This window comes from Mauremys reevesii, linkage group 4, assembly GCF_016161935.1.
Source record: "Mauremys reevesii isolate NIE-2019 linkage group 4, ASM1616193v1, whole genome shotgun sequence".
Taxonomy (NCBI): Eukaryota; Metazoa; Chordata; order Testudines; family Geoemydidae; genus Mauremys; species Mauremys reevesii.
Genome location: NC_052626.1, coordinates 54,684,807 through 54,707,968, shown reverse-complemented (window position 1 = coordinate 54,707,968; position 23,162 = coordinate 54,684,807). Strand labels below are relative to the sequence as shown.

Here is a 23,162-nt window from a genome sequence, read left to right as displayed (position 1 = left end):
TAAGTATTGAGAGGAAAAACAAATAAAAAACCCAACCAGCCATGAACAGGAAGAATTTTCAAATGTCACTAGAGGAGTTCAGAGTGGTTCTAGGTTCCTAGAGTAAATTTTAAACATATAGTTTGATATGGTCAGAAATTGTATGCATTGGATGGCCATCAGGACTCCAGCCTTGGAAAAGGATAAACCCAGAGATCATACTGAACTACTAGAAAAATTATTTAAACTAAACAAAGATCTTTTATAGAAAAGCTTATCGTTCTCTCACAGATTACTGATGACAAAGAAATTCAACAGAGATGCGTGAAAAACAGTGCCCTCTCCTCCCTCTACCCCTCCATTTTTGGGGAATTAACTTTCATTATCAAAAGGTTGCATTTCTAATCTGAAAACAGAATAATGTATAAATGTATTTCTCATGTAAGTATCAGTTTATTTGTCAAACTGAAAACACAAACTGTCCAGGTCAGGGGCGGCTCTAGAAATTATACCGCCCTTCCCCGGTCCCGCAGCCGGGGCAAGAAGTGTCTGCGGTGGGTGCGCTGGTCCCGGCTCCGGTGGAGCATCCGCAGGCGTGCCTGCGCGAGCTCCGTCCGAGCTGCGGGACCAGCGCAGCCGCCGCAGACATGCCTGCGGGAGCTCAAGTGGAGCTGCGGGAAGAGGGGACCCGCCGCAATCATGCCTGCAGCAGGTCCGCTCGTCACGGAGCTCCGGTGGACCTCCCGCAGACATGACTGCGGGAGGTCCGCCGGAGCGAAATGCCGCCCTGCCGGGACAATGCCGCCCCACGCGCCTGCTTGGCGCGCTGGGGTCTGGAGCCGGCCCTGGTCCAGGTATTCCAATCACTAGAGTGTCTGCCAAGTATTTAAAAATACAAATCCCTCTTTCTTCTTAGCCGGTAGGAGAAATAGCTTGATTAGTTTACAGGTTTTCATTTCTTTATATTGTCTGTGTTTTTCATTTAGCTCTTAAAATATCCAGAGTTCTATGGTAATAGAATCATAAAAATGTAGGGCTGGAAGGCCCCTCAAGAAATCATCAAATCCATACCCTGAGCAGGACGAAGTAAACCTAAACCATCCTAGACATGCATTTGTCCAAACTGTTTTTAAAAAGCTTCTAATGATGAAAACTTCACAATCACCCTTGGAAGCCTAATCCAGAGATTCACTACTCTTACCATTAGAAAGTTTTTCCTAATATCTATTTTAAACCTGCCTTGCTGCAGATTAAGCCCATTACTTCTTGTCTTACCTTCAGTGGAGATGGAGAACAATTGATATCTGTCCTCTTTATAACAGCCCTTAACATATTGGAAGACTAATCAGGTCCCACCTCATTCTTTTTAAACATGCCCAGTTTCTTTTAACATTTCTTTATATGTCAAGTTTTCTAAACCTATTTGATCATTTTTGTTGCTTTCCTCTGGGCTCCCTTCAATTTCTCCACGTCCTTCCTAAATTTTACTGCCCAGAACTGGACACAATACAATACTTCAGCTGAGGCCTTGCCAGCGCTGAGTAAAGGAGGACAATTACCTCCTATGTCTTACATAAAAACCTCCTGTTAATAAACCCCAGAATCATATTAGCCTTTTTTGCAGCTTATCTTTGGCAGGGGTTCCATATAGTCTAGGTACAGCTCCTGTAAAAGTTCTGTCCCCTGCATTCATTAGCCTCTCTTTATTAACTGACAGTTTCATTGTTCCAGTGGAATGTAGTGCAGTAGAAAGCCATGGAAAGGGGGAGAGAGAGAATTTCATACAGAATTCTAAGTCTCAGAAGTTAATATGAACATCATAGAATATCAGGGTTGGAAGGGACCTCAGGAGGTCATCTAGTCCAACCCCCTGCTCAAAGCAGGACCAATTCCCAACTAAATCATCCCAGCCAGGGCTTTGCCAAGCCTCTAAGGAAGGAGATTCCAACACCTTCCTAGGTAACCTATTGCAGTTCTTCACCACCCTCCTAGTAAAAAAGTTTTTCCTAATATCCAACCTAAACCTTCCCCACTGCAACTTGAGACCATTACTCCTTGTCTGTCATCAGGTACCACTGAGAACAGTCTAGATCCATCCTCTTTGGAACCCCCTTTCAGGTAGGGGAAAGCAGCTATCAAATCCCCCCTCATTCTTTTCTTCTGCCGACTAAACAATCCCAGTTTCCTCAGCCTCTCCTCATAGGTCATGTGCTCCAGCCCCCTAATCATTTTTGTTGTTCTCCGCTGGACTCTTTCCAATTTTTCCACATCCTTCTTGTAGTGTGGGGCCCAAAACTGGACACAGTACTCCAGAGGGGAATACTTCCTTCCATGGGGAGTCAGTGCACGAAGCAGATCACTAGTTTGATGTGTTCATGACCACCTATTCAAAGCAGATAAGCTACTTGTGGAACTTGTGGAACTCCTTACCTGAGGAGGTTGTGAAGGCTAGGACTAACACAGAGTTTAAAAGAGAACTGGATAAATTCATGGTGGCTAAGTCCATAAATGGCTATTAGCCAGGATGGGTAAGGAATGGTGTCCCTAGCCTCTGCTTGTCAGAGGATGGAGATGGATGGCAGGAGAGTGATCACTTGATCATTGCCTGTTAGGTTCACTCCCTCTGGGGCACCTGGCATTGGCCACTGTCAGTAGACAGATACTGGGCTAGATGGACCCTTGGTCTGACCCGATACGGCCGTTCTTATGCAGCACTCTCTACCAACTTTAGTTTTATCAGAATATGTGATATGGCCATGAAAAAAGTGAATGCGGTCTTGGGATGCATCAGGCAAGGTATTTCCAGTAGAGATAAGGAGGTGTTAGTACCGTTATACAAGGCACTGGTGAGACCTCATCTGGAATACTGTGTGCAGTTCTGGCCTCCCATGTTTAAAAAGGATTAATTCAAACTGGAACAGGTACAGAGAAGGGCTACTAGGATGATTCGAGGAATGGAAAACCTGTCTTATGAAAGGAGACTCAAAGAGCTTGGCTTGTTTAGCCAAACCAAAAGAAGGCTGAGGGGAGATATGATTGCTCTCTATAAATATATCAGAGGGATTAATACCAGGGAAAGTTTATTTAAGTTCAGTACCAATGTGGACACAAGAACAAATGCCATCGGGAAGTTTAGACTTGAAATTTGACAAAGATTTCTAACCATCAGACGGGTGAAGTTCTGGAACAGCCTTCCAAGGGGAGCAGTGGGGGCAAAAGACATATCTGGCTTCAAGATTAAGCTTGATAAGTTTATGGAGGGGATGGTACGATGGGATAGCCTAATTTTGGCAATTAATTGGTGTTTGACTATTAGCGGTAAATATGCCTGATGGGATGTTAGATGGGGTGAGATCTGAGTTACTATAGAGAATTCTTTCCTGGGTGTCTGGCTGGTGAGTCTTGTCCACATTCTCAGAGTTTAGCTGATCACCATATTTGGGGTCTGGAAAGAATTTTCTTCCTTCCTCTGCAGCGTGGGGCATGGGTCACTTGCTAGAAGAGTCTCTGCACCTTGAAGTCTTTAAACCATGATTTGAAGACTTCAATGGCTCAGACATAGGTTTGATACAGGAGTGGGTGGGTGAGATTCTGTGGCCTGCATTGTGCAGGAGGTCAGACTAGATGATCATAATGGTCCCTTCTGACCCTTAAAGACTATGATTCATTCCTATATAAAAGAGTTGCAATAATAAAAAAAGCTGGAGGTCACAAATGTGAAAACTCATTAGCGGCTTTGTGTCTGATAGGATGATGTGCAGTCTTCTGGCCAGCACAGATAGAAGCAGGTGCTTTGTCTCACCATTGCTATTGAAATGATGAGTTCTAAAGGACCACATGATATAATATGAGTGAAGATGCCCATTACTATGACTGAAAGCATTATTTGTATGCTGCTGGCACTTTTGTTCATGTTGTCTCACCAGTTCCCCAAACAGTTTTATGTGTGTTGTAAAACATAGGGAATTGGATTAAGCCAGTGGGATGCCACAAGTGAAAGAATAAGTTGCCCCTAACACCACCTTGGTCTGTCTGAGAAGGACCTATGCCTTTTCAAGGCATTTTTGTTCCCTGCTGCTTCTTGGAGGCAGGGCAGGAATGTCTGGTGACCAATGGTACCAAATGCTACTGAGACACCTAACAGAGGATGGGTATGGATGTATTTTCCTTTTGTAGGTATAAGAGGGAGTCATCCACAAGAGCAACCTAATGCTGTTCAGAAGCCCAAGAAAATGGCATTGGTGACTGTTTATTGCTGGCTTTTAAATTTATCTTGCTTAGAAAAGGGAGATTAGACACTGGGTGGTAGCTCAAGAGATCTCTAGCATAAAGCAATGTTTTCTGTAGTACTGGTTGGACTACTAGATGGTGCTTTACGGTGGTTGGTAGATTCCCCTCATAAAAGGTGGCCAGCTTTTAGAAAGGGTCCCAAGTATTCTCTACTCTCTTCCGACTCAAGAAGGAGAGAGGTCAAAGCAAAAAAAACGAGAGAAAGTCTTCACAGGACCAATAAGATGTTGTAGTTGCTAATAGCCAGAAACATGGCAGAACTTTATATAGGGTGAAATCTTGGCCCCATTTAAGTCAATGGTAGTTTTGCCATCATCTCTAAAGGGACCAAGATTTCATCTTCAGTGTGCAGGAGTTGATCAGATGTGTTAGTAACACTGACTAAGCAAGACATTGTTTCCTCAAAGTGTCTTCTGGTGGATTGCCACTAAAATAATAAGGTAAAAGTGGAAAGAGAGAAAAAAAGTTACTGTATTATAAATTCTCATTGAAATCCTTATCAACTATTCCTCAACACGAAATACAATTTAGCTTTCTAAGATTATTTTCAGGTTGCAGACTATTATGCTGCTTTCACTGAATAGGACACTTAGAAGTATAAACAATTACAAAAATGACTGTCACAAGAGCATACATTTTATTTTATTTAGTGATATGATAAATTTAGGAGCATATATCAAGACCAAAATGGTCTTGGTCATTAATTTAGGCAATAAATCATAGGTCTTGCCAACAATGATGGCAAACAGATGCTAACAAGGAAATTATTTAATATTGCCATGTGTTATAAAAATGTAAGTGTATTTAAGACGTCTTAAATTTTTATAATAATTGCATTTAATACATTACTGTTTTGACACATACAAGAATAAAATTTATAGATCCCAATCTGTAGATGTTTCCTCTTCTGTGAATGTGGAGTATATTCCAGAGATTAAAAAAACAAAACAAAAAAAAGATCAAGAGGGAAAACAATGTCTTGTTGTTTTGTAGTGAACACTGTCAGTACTGAAATTCATTAGATGAACAAAACTACACATGTATCAATCAGAGGGGTAGCCGTGTTAGTCTGGATCTGCAAAAGCAACAAAGAATCCTGTGGCACCTTATAGACTAACAGACGTTTTGCAGCATGAGCTTTTGTGGGTGAATACCCACTTCTTCGGATGCAAGTGGTGGAAATTTCCAGGGGCAGGTTTATATATGCAAGCAAGAAGCAAGCTAGAGATAACGAGGTTAGTTCAATCAGGGAGGATGAGGCCCTGTTCTAGCAGTTGAGGTGTGAAAACCAAGGGAGGAGAAACTGGTTCTGTAATTGGCAAGCCATTCACAGTCTTTGTTTAATCCTGAGCTGATGGTGTCAAATTTGCAGATGAACTGGAGCTCAGCAGTTTCTCTTTGAAGTCTGGTCCTGAAGTTTTTTTGCTGCAGAATGGCCACCTTAAGATCTGCTATTGTGTGGCCAGGGAGGTTGAAGTGTTCTCCTACAGGTTTTTGTATATTGCCATTCCTAATATCTGATTTGTGTCCATTTATCCTTTTCCTTAGAGACTGTCCAGTTTGGCCGATGTACATAGCAGAGGGGCATTGCTGGCATATGATGGCATATATTACATTGGTGGACGTGCAGGTGAATGAACCGGTGATGGTGTGGCTGATCTGGTTAGGTCCTGTGATGGTGTTGCTGGTGTAGATATGTAATTGGCGTATTTTACATAAATAGCAGTTTTTCCTCAAAATTCCCAGGAAACACAAATAGCAATATGATTTTAAACATTTAAATTCTGAACTGTAGTTAGCTAAGTATTTTTCTTGTCTATGGGATAGCAAAGAGCCTAGTGTTTGGTACAAGGTTAACATGGACTTTAAAAAAATATAAAAGGTCAATATTTTAAATAATCCATGACAAACCTTGCACTTTATGTAACTTGGGAAATTTTTATCCTACTACTCAACTTCCTTCTCCCCCCACATTAGTTTAATTCTTCCAGTGCTATGGTAAAATGTTCATCAACAAGATTCTTTGAAGAATCATTAAAAACAAAATCTCTTCCAATACTTCTCACATATACCCATCTTCCCAAGAGCCATAAAGGCCACAGAGAATTGTCCTTTGGTTCAAGTACTAAAATCTGAAAGCTCAGGGAAAGCAGTCATGATTTTTAGTCAGGCCAGCCACACTAGAAACAGAACCATTGTGCACATCTCTCTCTTTCCACCTCTATATCACTCCCTCCAGTACAGCAGGCCATGGTCTCCTAGCAGGTAGAGCAGATAAGACTATGTTGACTTTTTCAAACAATCATTTTTGTTTCACTGTAACAACATGACTGCTCAGTTAATGACTTATTTTGTTTGTATATCATTTTGTTTAACTTTCATTTTTAATCAGCTCTCCCAAGTATCAACACAGTTCCCTTTCTTGCAAGTGCTACAGTCAATGCTTTAAAACACTTGAGGAAGCAGTGATCAGTGTATGGAAACTAAATTCTCTTCATTAAATCTACTGAAGCAGATATTAAAAATGCATTTAATATACTGGCGATGGTTGGTGGGCATCACTGACTGTGACAGGCCAGTTACTGATGAGCTGCTGTCAGACGGCCTTCTCAGCAGGAATCTCTGTCTAAGGCTGCTGAAGGACAGCAATATCTTCCCTTGTGTGTAAGCTCTATTCATCTCCCAAGTATTTACTAAATCACAGGCCTCTGCACACAAACCCTGCGTTTCAGCGCATGCTAACAAATGATGGATGGCCTAGTCAATTCGTTATGTCCTGAAAGCGTGATTTCCTGCCATTCCAATCATCAAACCTCTAGAGCCTTCAGAGCTGATCAGTCCTGGAAAATATATTTTGTAGGCTCTATTAAAGGAGTAGAGGTTCCTTCCATTAGAGTCTCAAACTTTTTTCCTCCTGGCTGATTTAAAAAAAAAAAAAATACACACAAAACCATCACTATTATCTGTGTAAAGTATTTGATGTTCAGGGCGTACATCATTAGCATGTTAGTAAAATAGGACTCTCCTAGAATATTAGCTAGTGGATTTAATTTGGCTAAATAAAACAAAAACATTCTAATTTTTACAGTAAACACATATTTACCATTTTATAGATATGACCTCTATTATGTAACCTACAGAGCATCTAAAACTTTTTCTTGTATAATGGCGCTCATTTGAACAAATACCTTCTAGAGGAATAAAGCTCTCATAAGGACACATTCCCTTTGTATTATTCAATCCCTGTGAAATATACCAACAACTTCTTTAATTAAATTCCTGCTAAAGGGAGAAGTCATTTAGGAATAAACTTCATGTGTTCCAAAGATACGTTGGCTGCCAAAGGAATAAAGCGTTTAGATTTTTTTTTATTCAATAAGGTAATTTGACACGTTCTTTTCTACATGCTAGGAGAACATTTTATATTTAGCTTTGCTAGTCAATGACGTATAGGAGCAAAACACACACATCTCATACCTTTTACTCAGACAAACAATTGAACAAGTTGGCGTCAGCTGTGCTTAGATATATTTTGGTTCATGGTGGGGAACAGACCTGAGCTAACGAAGTAAATAACCATCTGGTGATCCTAAAAACTAAGTTTTCTATTTCTCTGTTTGCTAGGTATGATCCATCCAGATCCAGTGCAAGCCTTTCCACATTGCCCTGCCATTCACCTCTACCTTGACCTGGAGATTAAGCTCACTTTTATTGCACACAGAGGTCATCTGTATTAGGTCAAAATTCAAAGTCCCTTGTCAGCTAAGGTTGATATATTCCAACCTTTCCTACTCTAATGCATCAAATTTTTCATGGTGAGGTCATATTCAGCAGACAGTATATTCAGCAATTTATTGTGCCATTGTAATATAGCTCAGACTAGGATTGTCCACAAAGCTATCACATGAATAAAATATTTTTCACTATGATGTACCAAATCTCTTCTTCCCATAAAACTCTTAACCTGAACTTGTTTTCAGACTTCAGAAGAATAACATAAGTAATTGTCCCTGAAGTACAATCAGAATTACCGTTTTTACTATTACAGTCCTTCACGACACAAAATATGACTATAACAATAGTCCAAAATCCATGAGTCAATTAAAAAAAAAATCACATATGGTCAGTGTTAAATCTTCCATGCCATCCTTACTCAACAGCCACAATAATCTGGCCTTTAAATCTACAGACATCTGTTTGTCTTTCAGAGGACACCCAAGTTGCTGCACGATGAAATACTGCAAAGGACAAAAGTGGTACAACCGTTATATTACTATGCTACGAATTATTATTACAAATATATAACTTTACAAAGCATCACATTAAAGTATTTTGTGACCACCAAAAATGAGTACAATTAGTTTATTCCTTTAACAAGTTTATTCTTTCCTCTGTATTTAAGACATGTGCACCTGATATACAACAATGGTATTTTGAAGTATAGCACATTTCTAGGAAATTTATTTCCAAATACGCTTCAACAGGATGCTTTAGTCTTTATACTTCACCATTAAATCCCACCAATTTCAATGGGCTTTGAATAAAGGCATGGCCTGATTTTAACACATTTGTTATTGTACAAATTCCTGAGGACAAGAAAGACTCACTCTTTACCTAGCCAATATGACTGCTGCAATTCAGATGCTTCCCCACGTGACAGTTCCTGCTCCATAGCCATCATAGTTGAACATTTCACAATTGTAACAAACACTGCTCTTTGCAGAGATGAACTAGCAAAAGAAATAAGCTATAGCTGTCACATCTCAGCTACAACAACCCTGCATACATCTCAGAATGGACAGAGAGGAAAATAAAAGAAAAAAAGTCTTCAACCCAATGTTCTTACCCCTTTCAAGTATGGACAAATCTACTCCACAAATGTAAAAGCAAAACACAAAATCCTTTAAGAGGAAAAAATTCACAATTCCACCCAAAAAATAAGTCTTCAAGCTTTCTTCTTCCCCATTAACTCTTCTAGAGTGGAGTAAGCACATCTTTCATTTTGGCTCTGTACTACTGCAGTCTCACATGGATTTTGATCATTTCCATAGAATCTTAGAATCTCAGGGTTGGAAGGGACCTCAGGAGGTCATCTAGTCCAATCCCCTGCTCAAATCAGGACCAAACCCAACTAAATCATCCCAGCCAGGGCTTTGTCAAGCCTGACCTTAAAAACCTCTAAGGAAGGAGATTTCACCACCTCCCTAGGTAACCCATTCCAGTTCTTCACCACCCTACTAGTGAAAAAGTTTTTCCTAATGTCCAACCTAAACCTCCCCCTCTGCAACTTGAGACCATTACTCCTTGTTCTGTCTTCTTCTACCACTGAGAACAGTCTAGATCCATCCTCTTTGGAACCCCCTTTCAGGTAGTTGAAAGCAGCTATCAAATCCCCCCTCAGTCTTCTCTTCTGCAGGCTAAACAATCTCAGTTCCCTCAGTCTCTCCTCATAAGTCATGTGCTCCAGCCCCCTAATCATTTTTGTTGCCCTCCGCTGGACTCTCTCCAATTTATCCACATCCTTCTTGAAGTGTGGGGCCCAAAACTGGACACAGTACTCCAAATGAGGCCTCACCAGTGCTGAATAGAGGGGAATGATCACATCCCTCGATCTGCTGGAAATGCCCCTACTTATACAACCCAAAATGCCATTAGCCTTCTTGGCAACAAGGGCACACTGTTGACTCATATTCAGCTTTTTATCCACCGTAACCCCTAGGTCCTTTTCTGCAGAACTGCTGCCCAGCCATTCGGTCCCTAGTCTGTAGCAGTGCATGGGATTCTTCCGTCCTAAGTGCAGAACTCTGCACTTGTCCTTGTTGAACCTCATCATATTTCTTTTGGCCCAATCCTTTAATTTGTCTAGGTCCCTCTGTATCCTATCCCTATCCTCCAGCATATCAACCACTCCTCCCAGTTTAGTGTCATCTGAAAACTTGCTAAGGTGTGGAAGTCCACACCATCCTCCAGATCGTTAATGAAGATATTGAACAAAACCGGCCCCAGCACCGACCCTTGGGGCACTCCACTTGATACCGGCTGCCAACTAGACATGGAACCATTGATCACTACCCGTTGAGCCCGACCATCTAGCCAGTTTTCTATCCACCTTACCGTCCATTCATCCAGCCCATACTTCTTTAACTTGCTGGCAAGAATACTGTGGGAGACTGTATCAAAAGCTTTGCTAAAGTCCAGAAATAGCACATCCACTGCTCTCCCCTCATCTACAGAGCCGGTTATCTCATCATAGAAGGCAATTTGGTTAGTCAGGCATGACTTGCCCTTGGTGAATCCATGCTGACTGTTCCTGATCACTTTCCCCTCCTTTAAGTGGTTCAGAATTGATTCCTTGAGGACCTGTTCCATGATTTTTCCAGGGACTGAGGTGAGACTGACTGGCCTGTAGTTCCCTGGATCTTCCTTCTTCCCTTTTTTAAAGATGGGCACAACATTAGCTTTTTTCCAGTCATCCGGGACCTCCCCCGATCGCCATGATTTTTCAAAGATAATGGCCAATGGCTCTGCAATCTCATCGGCCAACTCCTTTAGCACCTTCGGATGCAGCGCATCCGGCCCCATGGACTTGTGCTCATCCAGCTTTTCTAAATAGTCCCAAACTACTTCTTTCTCCACAGAGAGCTGGTCACCTCCGCCCCATACCGTGCTGCAGAGTGCAGCTGTCTGGGAGCTGACCTCGTCTGTGAAGACAGAGGCAAAAAAAGCATTGTCTTGTAAAAGTTCAGGTCACGTCTTGAAAAGAGAGACTTTGCATTTTAGCATTAGATGCAAATTGTGTGCATGCATGTGCAGGGTTACTTATGCACAATAGTTATATCCCACCTTACTGAGTAAGCCAGGCCTGCACAACATGCGGCCCACGGAGCCTCACTGTGCAGCCCGCCGGGGGATTCTAAATCCCCCCTACACGGCGCTCTGCGGGCAGTCCAGAGCCCTTTGAATCCCAGCCGCGGCCAGGAATCAGAGGGCTCTGCGCTGCCCACAGAGGCAGGGAGCCCAGAGCCCTTTAAATCTCAGCGGGGGCCAGGATTCAAAGGGCTCTGCACTGCCCACTGCAGCAGGGAGCCCAGAGCCCTTTAAATCCCAGCCGCGGCCGGGAATCAGAGGGCTCTGGGCTGCCCGCAGGGGCAGGGAGACCAGAGCCCTTTAAATCCCAGCCGCGGCCGGGAGTCAGAGGGCTCTGGGCTGCCCGCAGCCGCGGGGAGCCCAGAGCCCTTTAAATCCCAGCCCCTGGCCGCTGATTGCCCCCTCCCCAGACCCCTGCCCCAACTGCCCCCCAGGACCCTCACCCCCTATCTAAGCACCACTGGTCCTTGTCCCCTCATTACCCGCTCCCGAGACCCCTGCCCCTAACTGCCCCTTGGGATCCCAGCCCCATCTAAGCCTCCCTTCTCTTTGTCCCCAACTGCCCCCTCCTGAGACCCCACCAAACTTCCCCCCAGGACCTCACCCCCTACCTGTCCCCTGATAAATCTCCTGGACTCCCATGCCTATCCAATTGCTGCCTGTCCCCTGACTGCCCCTCCGAACCTCTGCCCCATCCAACCCCCCCTGCTCCCTGTCCCTTGACTGCCCCCCGGAACCCCCTACCCCTTCTCCAACCCCCAAACCGCTTACTGTGCCACTCAGACCAGCGTGTCTGGCTCCGTGCAGCTCCAGACAGTTGCTGCCATGCTCTCCCATGGAGCCCCCAGCCCTCTCCCACCCCCAGCACCTGCCTTCCAGATTGAACACCTCAAAATTCAGGAGTGCTCAAGCTCAGTTTGGGCAGCTTTTACTTCATTTCTCCCAAATCAAATATACTGATCCACTGTAACTTGCTGTAGAAAAAGTAGGATAAAATTGAGCAAGAAATGCTTATTAGGACTGGAATTGCTATTTTCAACAGCCATTGCCTTTTTGTTTGTTTGAAAGGAAGATAGTGATATTGCATTGGCAAATTCCCCATAGAAAGAAAGAGTGGAACAAAAGAATAATAAAGGCACCTCAACTTTTCCTCATTTATGGAGGACAGTCTTATAATATGCATCCAGATATCCTCCAATCACACAAGCTGAAAATTGTTCCACTTTACTGCAGCTCTGTAACCATATGGGAACCAATCCTGTCTGTGTTTTGTGCACATCCAAAATTCCGGCTCAATGACCTGCCCTGGGAGCGAGTTACCAGTGACCCAGGGCTGGGGCAGCAGGTGTGGGGGGGCACTGGTGGGAGGGGAGCCCAGGCTGGGGCAGCAGCAGGGTGGGGGGATGGCACTGGTGGGGAGGAAAGGGGGAAGCCCAGCGCTGGGATGGCAGGGTGTGTGTGTGGGTGGGGGGAGAGCCCAGGACTGGGGCAGCAGGAGGGTATGGGGGGAGCCCAGGGCTGGGAAGGGGGACAGCCAAATTTTATTTTGCTTGGGGCAGCAAAAATCCTAGAGCCGGCCCTGCCGGGTTCCCCCAGCCGCCGGAGCCCCGGGCCCTTTAATTTTACCCTGAGGGCTCCCAGCCACCTCTTTAGCTGGGAGCCCCTGGTTGATTTAAAATAAAGTATCACCTCCCCACCCCCAACCTTCCGTTTTGGTCCACAGCTGTTTTGGTGGGGCGGCGCTGGGGAAGGAGGGTTTGTTTCCGCAGGGCTGGGCGGCCCTGGGGCAGGGTGTTTCCTCGGGCTGGGAGGTTTCAGCCCTCAGCTGTTTTCTTTGGAGGAATGTGGCCCTCGCCGCTTTACGAGTTGTGCAGGCCTGGAGTAAGCCATATCCCACCTTACTGAGTAAGCTTCACTAAGGGCTTGGCTACACTTGCAAGTTGCAGCGCTGGTGGAGGCTTTCCAGAGCTGCAATTATTCTCCGTCCACACTTGCAAGGCACATCCAGCGCTGCAACTCCCTGGCTGCAGCGCTGGCTGTACACCTGGTTGGGTTGGGGTATAAGGAGTGCAGCGCTGGTGATCCAGCGCTGCTCATCAGGTGTGGACACACACCAGCGCTTTAATTGGCCTCCAGGGAATAAGGAGATATCCCAGAATTCCTGTTCAGCCACTCTGCTCATCAGTTTGCACTCTACTGCTCTGGCCTCAGGTGACCTGCCCTTTAAATGCCCCAGGAATTTTAAAAATCCCCTTCCTGTTTGCTGCAGCCAGGTGTGGAGTGCAATCAGTTAATCTTTCCAGGTGACCATGCCTCCACGTGGCAAACGAGCCCCAGCATGGAGCAATGGCGAGTTGCTGGACCTCATTAGTGTTTGGGGGGAGGAAGCTGTGCAGTCCCAGCTGCGCGCCAGCCGTAGGCATTATGATATCTTTGAGCAGGTATCAAGGTCCATGCTGGATAGGGGCCATGATCGGGACGCGCTGCAATGCAGGGTTAAAGTAAAGGAGCTGCAGAGTGCCTATTACAAAGCCCATGAGGGAAACCGCCGCTCCGGCGCTGCCCCCACGACCTGACGTTTTTACAGGGAGATGGACGCGATACTTGGGGGTGACCCCACTGCCAATCCGAGGACCACGATGGACACTTCTGAGCAGGGTGGGGGACAGGAGCAGGAGGAGGAGGCGGGGGGGGGAGGAAACCGCGAGTGAAGCTACTGGGATGGGGGAAGACACCCCAGAGTCCCAGGAGGCATGCAGTCAGGAGCTCTTCTCAAGCCAGGAGGAAGGTAGCCAATCGCAGCAGCCAGCAGTTGCTGAAGGACAAGCAGAGGAGCGGGTTACCGGTAAGCGGCTTTTATTTTCAGGGTGGAAATGTTTCGGGAGAGGATGGGGGGTTAGGGCTGCATGCATGCATGCCTAGATGTGGAATAGCCCATTGATGTGGTCTATCACGTCGCGGTAATCGGCTGCAGTAATCTCTTCAAAAGTTTCAGCCAGAGCGTGGGCAATGAGCCTGCGCAGGTTTATAGGGAGAGCCACTGTGGTCCTTGTCCCAGTCAGGCTAACGCGTCCGCACCACTGTGCCGCGAGGGGTGGGGGGACCATTGCTTCACACAGGCAAGCTGCATAGGGGCCAGGGCGGAATCCGCATTGCTGTAGAAGACCTTCCCGCTCTTCCCTGGTGACCCGCAGCAGGGAGATATCTTCCAGGAGTAACTCCTGTGGAAAATGTTGGGAGACTGTTTAGTGCATATCCCCCCTGCAGCTGTTTGCTGTCCCCAACGCACAGAAACCCCTGCACAGCCCTGAAGCACCCAGTACCACTTACTCACCATTTCATGGCTCCTGTTGTGTTATGTGTGCTCTTATTTGGTATGGGAAAAGTATGCTAAAGTGAAGACTGTAAACTCCTTCAGTGTGTGGGAATTACTGTTTGGATGAGATAATTAACAATGCTACCCTGTTAACTGTTGCCATTTTTGCCTTCCAAAAGTGACCTTGACTGCTGGACTGCCCAGATCTACCACAGCACAGAGACTACAGAATCTGAGGAAAAAGCTGCGAAAAACCAAGGAAGACATGCTGAAAACAGTTATTAATCACTCTGCTAGCGAGAGTAAACACCTGCAGGAGTGGAGAGAAAGGGAAAGCAGGATCCGCCAGAGACATTGGCGGAGAAACGCTGTGGCAAAGAGGAAAAGCACAAACCAGCTGCTAGGCATCCTGGCGCGCCAAGCGGACTCTCTCCAGGCACTCGTAGCCATGCAGGCAGAGCAGTCCCGTGCTGCCCCACAGCCCCCCCCCCCCCCCCGTCCCAAATTTTATTCTCTTCTGCCCCAATGTCAGCTCCAAACCCCCTTCCCCAGCATCCAGGTTCTTACCACCACCAGCTGCCTCCAATACCTGTACGTTCACCAACCAGGCCTGAGAATTACGACCCTTACCCTCTGCACTCAACCCCCATCACCATGCAGTATATGCACCCTGAAGTGCAGCAGCCATTGCACAGCACTGCAGACAGGACATATGCAAACTTGTGACTGTACAGTTCACCAACCCACCCCCCTGCCCTTTTAGGTTCCTGAAATGTTGTGTGTCTGTCAATGAAGTTTTTTTCTTTTCAATAAAATAAATCTTGGCTTTGAAAACAGTCTTTATTATTGCAGATAGTGAAAGATACCTTATCCCAGTAAAGAAACAGTCACTGCAAATCATGTTAGGGATAATAGAATCCTAACAGTATAACCACTCCACTTCACTCCCATGCAAGGCAGCAAACATTACTGTTGGCTTTCAGCCTCAAATTCTTCCATCAAGGCATCCCTAATCCTTGTAGCCCTGTGCTGGGCCTCTCTAGTAGCCCTGCTCTCTGGCTGTGCAAATTCAGCCTCCAGGACTTGAACCTCGGTGGTCCATGCCTGACTGAATGTTTCACCCTTCCCTTCACAAATATTATGGAGGGTACAGCATGCGGATATAACCGCGGGGATGCTGCTTTCCCCCCAAGTCTAGCTTCCCATACAGGGACCTCCAGCGGGCCTTTAAACGCCCAAAAGCACACTCCACAGTCATTCGGCACCGGCTCAGCCTGTAGTTGAACCGGTCTTTGCTCCTGTCAAGCTTCCCTGTATAGGGTTTCATGAGCCAAGGCAGTAACGGGTAAGAGGAGTCTCCAAGGATCACAATGGGCATTTCGACGTCCCCTACTGTGATCTTCCTGTCTGGGAAATAAGTCCCTGCCTGCATCTTCCTGAACAGGCCACTGTTCTGAAAGATGCGTGCATCATGCACCTTTCCAGGCCAGCCTGTGTAAATGTCAATGAAACGCCCACGGTGATCCACAAGCGCCTGGAGAACCATAGAGAAATATCCCTTCCGATTAATGTACTCTGATGCTAGGTGGGGAGGGGGGGGGGGTGCCAGAATAGGAATATGCGTCCCATTTATCGCCCCTCCACAGTTAGGGAAACCCATTTGTGCAAAGCCATCCACAATGTCCTGCACGTTCCCCAGAGTCACGGTCCTTCTTAGCAGGATGCGATTAATTGCCCTGCAAACTTGCATCAACACGATTCCAACGGTCGACTTTCCCACTCCAAACTGGTTCCCGACCAACCGGTAGCTGTCTGGAGTTGCCAGCTTCCAGATTGCAATAGCCACCCGCTTTTCCACCGTCAGGGCAGCTCTCAATCTTGTGTCCTTGCGCCGCAGGGTGGGGGCGAGCTCAGCACACAGTCCCATGAAAGTGGCTTTTCTCATACGAAAGTTCTGCAGCCACTGCTCGTCATCCCAGACTTCCATGACGATGTGATCCCACCACTCAGTGCTTGTTTCCCGAGCCCAAAAGCGGCGTTCAACGGTGCTGAGCATTTCCATGAATGCCACAAGCACTGTAGTGTCACACGCGGCAGGTGACTCGATATCATCATCGGACTCCTCACTGTCACTTTGGAGCTGAAGGAATAGCTCAACTGCCAAACGTGTTGTGCTGGCAACACTCATCAGCACAGTCCTCAGCAGCTCGGGCTCCATTTCCCACAGAAATCGTGATTCACAGACAGAGAGTAAAAAACAGAAAGACTCACAATGGCACCAAACGTGGCCGGAAAAACTGTGAATGCTGGGATGTGAAGCGATGCACCACGGGGCGTTGGGACAGGAAGCGGAATGACCCGCACCCTTCCGTCCCCTTCTCACAACCCAGAGCCAAAATGGGACGAGGTGGTCTGTGGGATAGCTGCCCACAATGCACCTCTCAATACAGCGCTGCAAATGCTGCAAGTGTGGCCACACTGCAGCGCTGGTAGCTGTCAGTGTGGCCAGACACCAGCGCTGTCCCTACACAGCTGCACGACCAGCGCTGTAACTCCCAGCACTGCAACTTTCAAGTGTAGCCAAGCCCTAAGAGTCACATTCTCAGTCATACATATATTCTACATCATGGCTAAGATGTAGATTAAAACACCCCTCCAATTCAACTCAGCAATCAGCCTTTTAACAGCTTCTTTATAACAGAAGTTACAATTTCCACACTGCAACTTACACAAGTAATTGGGGACTTATAGTCTACTTCACTCACTATAAAGTTATTTTGACTGTAACAGAGTTCATTGTAATTGGTTGTTACGACATACAAGATTTCAATACGTTTATACAGATTTTTTCAAGCCTCCAACTAAATAAGATCTCATCCCATATTCTCAGGCCATTTACATGCTTAGCTAAATGTAGCTTGAAGTGCAAGTTAAATTTTAAATTATATTAGCTTTTGCTCCAAATACTATTGACAAAGCAAAACAGTGGTGTAACATATCATCCATAAATGATGGTATTGAGTTTGAAGGCTCACAGACCAAAAAAAACATTAAAACCTCTCAAGGAAACTAGTATTTGTGTAGGCTGCTGAAGATGGCATATATTCCAAATAAACTAAACTGGTGCACTACTGCAAAGAGTTGCCACTTTTAAAGATAGAATTGAAACATATAATGACTGCTTAGGTTTACATATCTACCTGAGGGCCAAATCCTGCTTTTTCCTCACATGAGTGAGTAGTCCCATTGAAATCAATGAGATGATTTGTGTAAACAAGGCATGAAAAGATCAGTCAAGGATGGCCACCGGGAAAATGTCCCCAGCAAGTGGTAAGGAGGAGCAGAGCTATGAATTTTTCCTGTATTTAAAATTTCATATTTTAATAACAATGCTTATAGTCCTTACAAATGCCAAGACAGCCTTCCAAGTGCAAGCACAAACTGTTATGCTGCTGTTTTCTCAAATCCAACAGTCCACTATCTCGACTACTTACCAAGCATTCCCAATCTCCGCCTCCTCCACCCTGATCACTTTCTGCTACTATTCTGAAACACATGGGTAGTGGTGAAACTGACAAGAATCATGTCAATTTTACTCTGCTGTTGCTTAGAGCTTTCCCAGGCGGCAGATGACTCAGGGACTGATGCTACTCATGAGAAAGACGACACCCTTTATTTCTTCCTTTACAAAATAAAAGGAGACTGGAAGAGGTAAGACAACAGGAACCCTCACCCTCCCATCTCAAAACAGCCGGAAAGCTCTGGGTGGTAGTGATGATGCTGGTAGAAGAGGAAGAGTGCGCTAACTTGATTTATATATTTTTAATAAGATTACAAATGTGGTTGATACAGGTAATAGTGTTGATGTATACTAGTGCATATCACTTGGTACCGCTTGACATTTTAATTAAGAAACTAGACGACCACAAAAATCAACATGGCATACATTAAATGGATTAAAAACTAGCCATCAGGATCTCAGAATTTAATTGTAAACAGGGAATCATCACTGAGCAGGTGTGTTTCTAGTGGAATCTCACAGGGAATGTTTCTTAGATCTATTCTATTTACCATTTTTATCTATAATCTGGAAGAAAAGAAAATCACTGATAAAATTTGCAACTGACAAAAAGGTTGTGGGGGGAAGTGGTAAATAATGAAGAGAGTAGATCACTAATATAGAGAAATCTGGATTATTAAGTAATCTGGGCACATACAAACAATATGCATTTCAGTACAGACAAATGTCTATCCTGGAAAGCAGAGACTGATTAGCCACCATGATCCCAAGTCTTTTTCAGATGACTATGAGCTCCCAGAGCAAATGCAGCCTAAAAAGCTAACGTGATCTTTGAATACAAAAAGAAAAGAATATTGAGGAGAAGGGAGATTATATTATCTCTGTGTTTGGCACTGGTGTGACCGCTACTGGAATACTGTACCCATTTCTGGTGTCCACAACTCAAGGATACTGAAAACTTGGAGAGGATTCAAAGAAGAGTCACAAGAATGATCTATGGATCCATGCCTTATAGTAAAAGTTCCACAGAGCTCAATTTATTTAGCTTAATAAAGAAAAGGTTAAGGGGTGATTTTTTTTTTTTATTGGTGATTACAGCTTGGCTTGTTGGATTTTTGAATTAAGGACAGTCTATGGAACTGCAGCACTGCATCTTCCACTCTAACAAAGTGGAGTGTAATTGGCAATTTAAACATGAAAGTTAAAGTTAACTGAATTGTTTTACTAGAAGCTACAGATGGAAAAGGCCCATCAGTTCTGGGGTATGACATCCCCATTGCACATATGGTACATAGATTTGTGGGATCAAAGTACCTGGTAAAGGATATGTGGGGAGGTGAACATAAAGTTCCTGAATGTGTTTGAAAGTCTGTGTGATGTGAAATCAATATGTTAAACCAGTGCAACCTTGTGTATGAACACTCATCAGATTAGACAGTCCACAATCCAAGTTGGAGCAGTTTACCTAAAGGTGTGATGTTAAACTGATTTAATGAAATTGCTGCAAGTTGTGTGCATAGATGATCCAGAGTTTTGTAAGCAGAGGAAAGGGAAAGCTTGTTGAAGGTTAAGGGCTGGTGTACACTGAAACTTTACATCAGCATAGCTACTTCTCTCAGAGGTGTGACAAATTCACACACGAGAGACATAGCTATGCCAACCTAACCCCCAGTGTAGACAGTGCTAAGTCGATGGAAGAATTCTTCCATCAACCTAGCTACCTCCTCTTGGGGAGATGGATTCACTACAGTGATAGGAGAACCTCTCCCATCACTGTAATCTGTGTCCACAGTAAAGTGTTACAGTGGTGCAGCTACAGCTGTGCCGCTGTAGCGTTTTAAGTGTAGCCATACCCTCATTCTACAGCTAACTCTACATGGGGTATGTCAGCATTAGAAATGCTATAGTGGCACAGCTGTAGTGGCGCTGCTGTAGTTTAGACACAAAAGCAACAGAATTTTAATCAATTTAGCAGAGTCTACACCAGGGGCTTAATTACATCACACAGGGCATGACATTTTTCACAACCCCTGAGTGACATACTTAAGCCAAGCTAACTTTTTAAATGTAGACCAGACCAAGTGGACTCCAATCTCTACAAAGCCTGCAGCTACTTCTGGGGTCTCAACTGCTGAAAAACTATTTTCATTTATTTTAAAATATTAAATTTGGGAGGGAGGTGGGAGCTTGCTTTGTAACTGAAATGGAAGCCCAGATATTTGAAAGTCCTCTCACGGAATCTTCAGTTGAATGATTTTCCAAAATTCCAGCTTGCTGATTAATAAATCACAGTAGACAGCTGTCACCTTCACAAAAAATGCAACCACAATGTGCATTTTTACCTGCTACCTCAGCAGAGGTTAATGAGAGAATGAGAAGGGAGGCTGAACTACCCTCTTACTCATAGAGGTAGTCCATCCAGCTCAGTGTTGAAGCATATTGGTACAGAGGCTCAGAAAGTTGGCGTTTCATGATTTATTTTCTGTGAAGGAAAACATTTAGGCCAGGGAAAGATCATTACTTAAGAGCAATTCACCAACACTAACGCTTGGCCTAGACTAGGAACTTATGTCAGTATAACTACATTGCTCAGGCGTGTAAAAAATCCACACCCCACAGTGACGTAGTTATACTGACCTATTCCCCAGTTTACACAGTGCTATGTCAATGGGATGGCTTTTCCTGTCCACATAGCTGCCGCCTCTCAGGGAGGTGGAGTACCTCCGCCGACGGGAGACGCTCTCCGATCAGAAGAGGTAGCGTCTTCACAAAAACAGCAAATTGTAAAGCCCTCCCAACAAACATTATGCCTACATAAAGTACTGAGAATATAGTCCTAAATACCCAGAAAACTTAAGTAACATCCCATATGGCTGCCACTATCACCTCATAACCCTCATATCAACCCCCTTTCCAAAAGTCTGGGAAAGGAGGTGAGCTTTGCAGCTTCCTGAAGGTTAACAAACATGACCTCTATCATAGCTGGCAGGAAGTAAATGCAAGAAATGAGGCCCAACTCCTCATGGAGAACGTCCTATCATCCATGCTTTTCAGTTTTGTCCAAGTAGGTATTAACCTGACTGCATTGGTGATCTTAACTGAAGCAGTATCAGAAGGTGAGATGGGTTAAATGCTCATCTAGGCAGGTGGTCCTTGACTGAGCCTTCAACCAACCCAACAGTGGCACGATGTGCAGGGGAAAGTTACAGCAGGGTCTGCAGGCCATTCCTTTCCCTGTACTAGAAGGAAAGGGAACTAGCATCCCAAGCAGGATTCCACTTCAATTCCCCCTAGTCAGGGATCAAGGCAATGATGGATCTATTTGGAGTTTGGGGTTCACATAGAGTAACCAGAGCTCTCTTATTTGGGGGCATCCTTTATTTTGATCCCTATAAGGTCCCACAAGACAAACATTATCCCCAGATGACTATATGCTGCATTATGGGTGTGTGTGTGTGTGTGTGTGATTTTGCACCATGTAGAATTTTGTACCACGCATAAAACCACCTTGCAGGGCTGCCCTTAAAAACAAGATCTAGCTCCTATAATCCACGCATGGAAATTGCAGGCCACACCACCAGCCCAGAGGAGTGGAGGCTGCACTGGCATAGGGTGGAAGCCCAGGGGGGTGGAGTTGAGACAGACTTACCTAGGGAATCTCTCCTTCAGCTTCCTCAGGCTCTGTCTGGTGGGCTGCACGTGCCCCAGGAACTGGGCTATTTCATCATACTGGGCTTTGCTCAGCTTCATGCCTCGCACTCAGGAGCTTCCCAGTCACACAACGCAGGGGCTGCAGCAGCCAAAGGGGAGGAGGGGGGCGCGCCCGCTCTAATCCTAGGGGATGGGGACAGAGCAGAATGGCGCTGCAGCCGCAGCAAGGTTCTGACACCCCGCGCGAGCGCCCAGCGCTGAAAAAGCCCAACGCCCATGCGCGACAGTTACCGGCTCCTGCCGCCCCGCCCTTCAGGCCTAAGGAGGAGGGGGAAGAACGAGCGGCGGCGGCGGCGATGATTGGGAGAAGTTAACGTTTGGGGGCGGGGCCGCAGCCGCAGCCTTTTGCGCGCTATGGGCAGGCTCCGACTATGCCTGAGAAGGTAGCCGGGGCTGCGGCTGTCTGGGTACTGTCCCGGGCTGCGCCGCCTTTCCAACCACTGGTGCAATGGGAGAGGAGAGCGTGCCTGCCCCCCAGCTCAGTGGAGCGGCTACTCCATGGTTACTGGCCTTACCCCCACACGGTTGCGTAACGTCGCGCTGTTCTTTGCCCCTACATGGGAGGCGGAAGTGCAGCCTCAGGAAGGACCAGTTTGCGGGGGAGCCAGGAACCCTTCACTCACCTTGAGGGGGTAAAAAGGATGGAGGTTCTTGTCCCGTGACTCGCTTCCTTCCCTGGCCTGAATGTTGGCACGGACCAGGAAGTGGCTTACAGTGCAATAGTGTGGCTAAAGGCCTCATACAAGCTGTGTAGCCATTGGGGGACATGGGGGCATGTGTGTGCCTAGAGATCTGTGGCTCCTAAAACTGCCATTCGGAGGTCATACCTCCTGACCAACTCTGTTACCCTTAATCCCCCTCTCCCTTAGTCCTTTCCCCTTTTCTGCCTTCAAGGAGATACTGATGTGCCCATCCAGTCCCTTGTTTCAACCTGTGTAGTATTTTTAAACGTAAATTACTTTTCACCATTGCCACTGTTAGTTTATTTGCTTCTGTCAGTTTCAACAGTATAAATATACTGGTCAATGTCATTTGTTTCTAGCTAAAGCAGCAAAGAGTCCTGTGGCACCTTATAGACTAACAGACGTTTTGGATGCATGCATCCGATGAAGTGAGTATTCACCCACGAAAGCTCGTGCTCCAATATGTCTGTTAGTCTAGAAGGTGCCACAGGACTCTTTGCTGCATTACAGATCCAGACTAACATGGCTACCCCTCTGATACTTGTTTCTAGCTAGCGTCTTCCTCTCATGCAGTGTACTTTAGGAATTGCAAACTCAGTACGGTAAGGTTAGTGTAACTAGCAGTAATTTAACCTCCAAATAAACATATTAAAATAGGTTTTTATAAAATATAATTTTAAGCAGAGTGCTCTCATTATAGATTTTATTTTAGTGCTGTGTATTTAAGAATTGTCTAGAAATACCTGGATGATAGGAGCTCCTTTTTAATAGATAATTGTATGTTGTTACCCCCTTC

At 45.4% G+C, this 23,162-nt stretch overlaps 1 protein-coding gene and 1 long non-coding RNA gene across 4 annotated transcripts in view; one reads left to right on the top strand and one right to left on the bottom strand.

Annotated features, from left to right (window-relative positions):
• CDIN1 (CDAN1 interacting nuclease 1) overlaps positions 1-22,192 on the bottom strand; it is a 192,250-nt gene extending 170,058 nt beyond the window's left edge. For both annotated transcript variants that reach the window (XM_039538063.1, XM_039538064.1), the window contains exon 1: positions 21,622-22,192. In XM_039538063.1, the coding sequence (XP_039393997.1) occupies positions 21,622-21,722 (101 nt within the window). In that variant the 5' untranslated portion in view covers positions 21,723-22,192. The remainder of the gene's footprint in view (positions 1-21,621) is intronic.
• The window catches only part of LOC120404951, a 107,915-nt gene continuing 106,662 nt past the window's right edge, over positions 21,910-23,162 (top strand). For both annotated transcript variants that reach the window (XR_005598279.1, XR_005598278.1), the window contains exon 1: positions 21,910-22,066. This is a non-coding gene — a long non-coding RNA (uncharacterized LOC120404951). The remainder of the gene's footprint in view (positions 22,067-23,162) is intronic.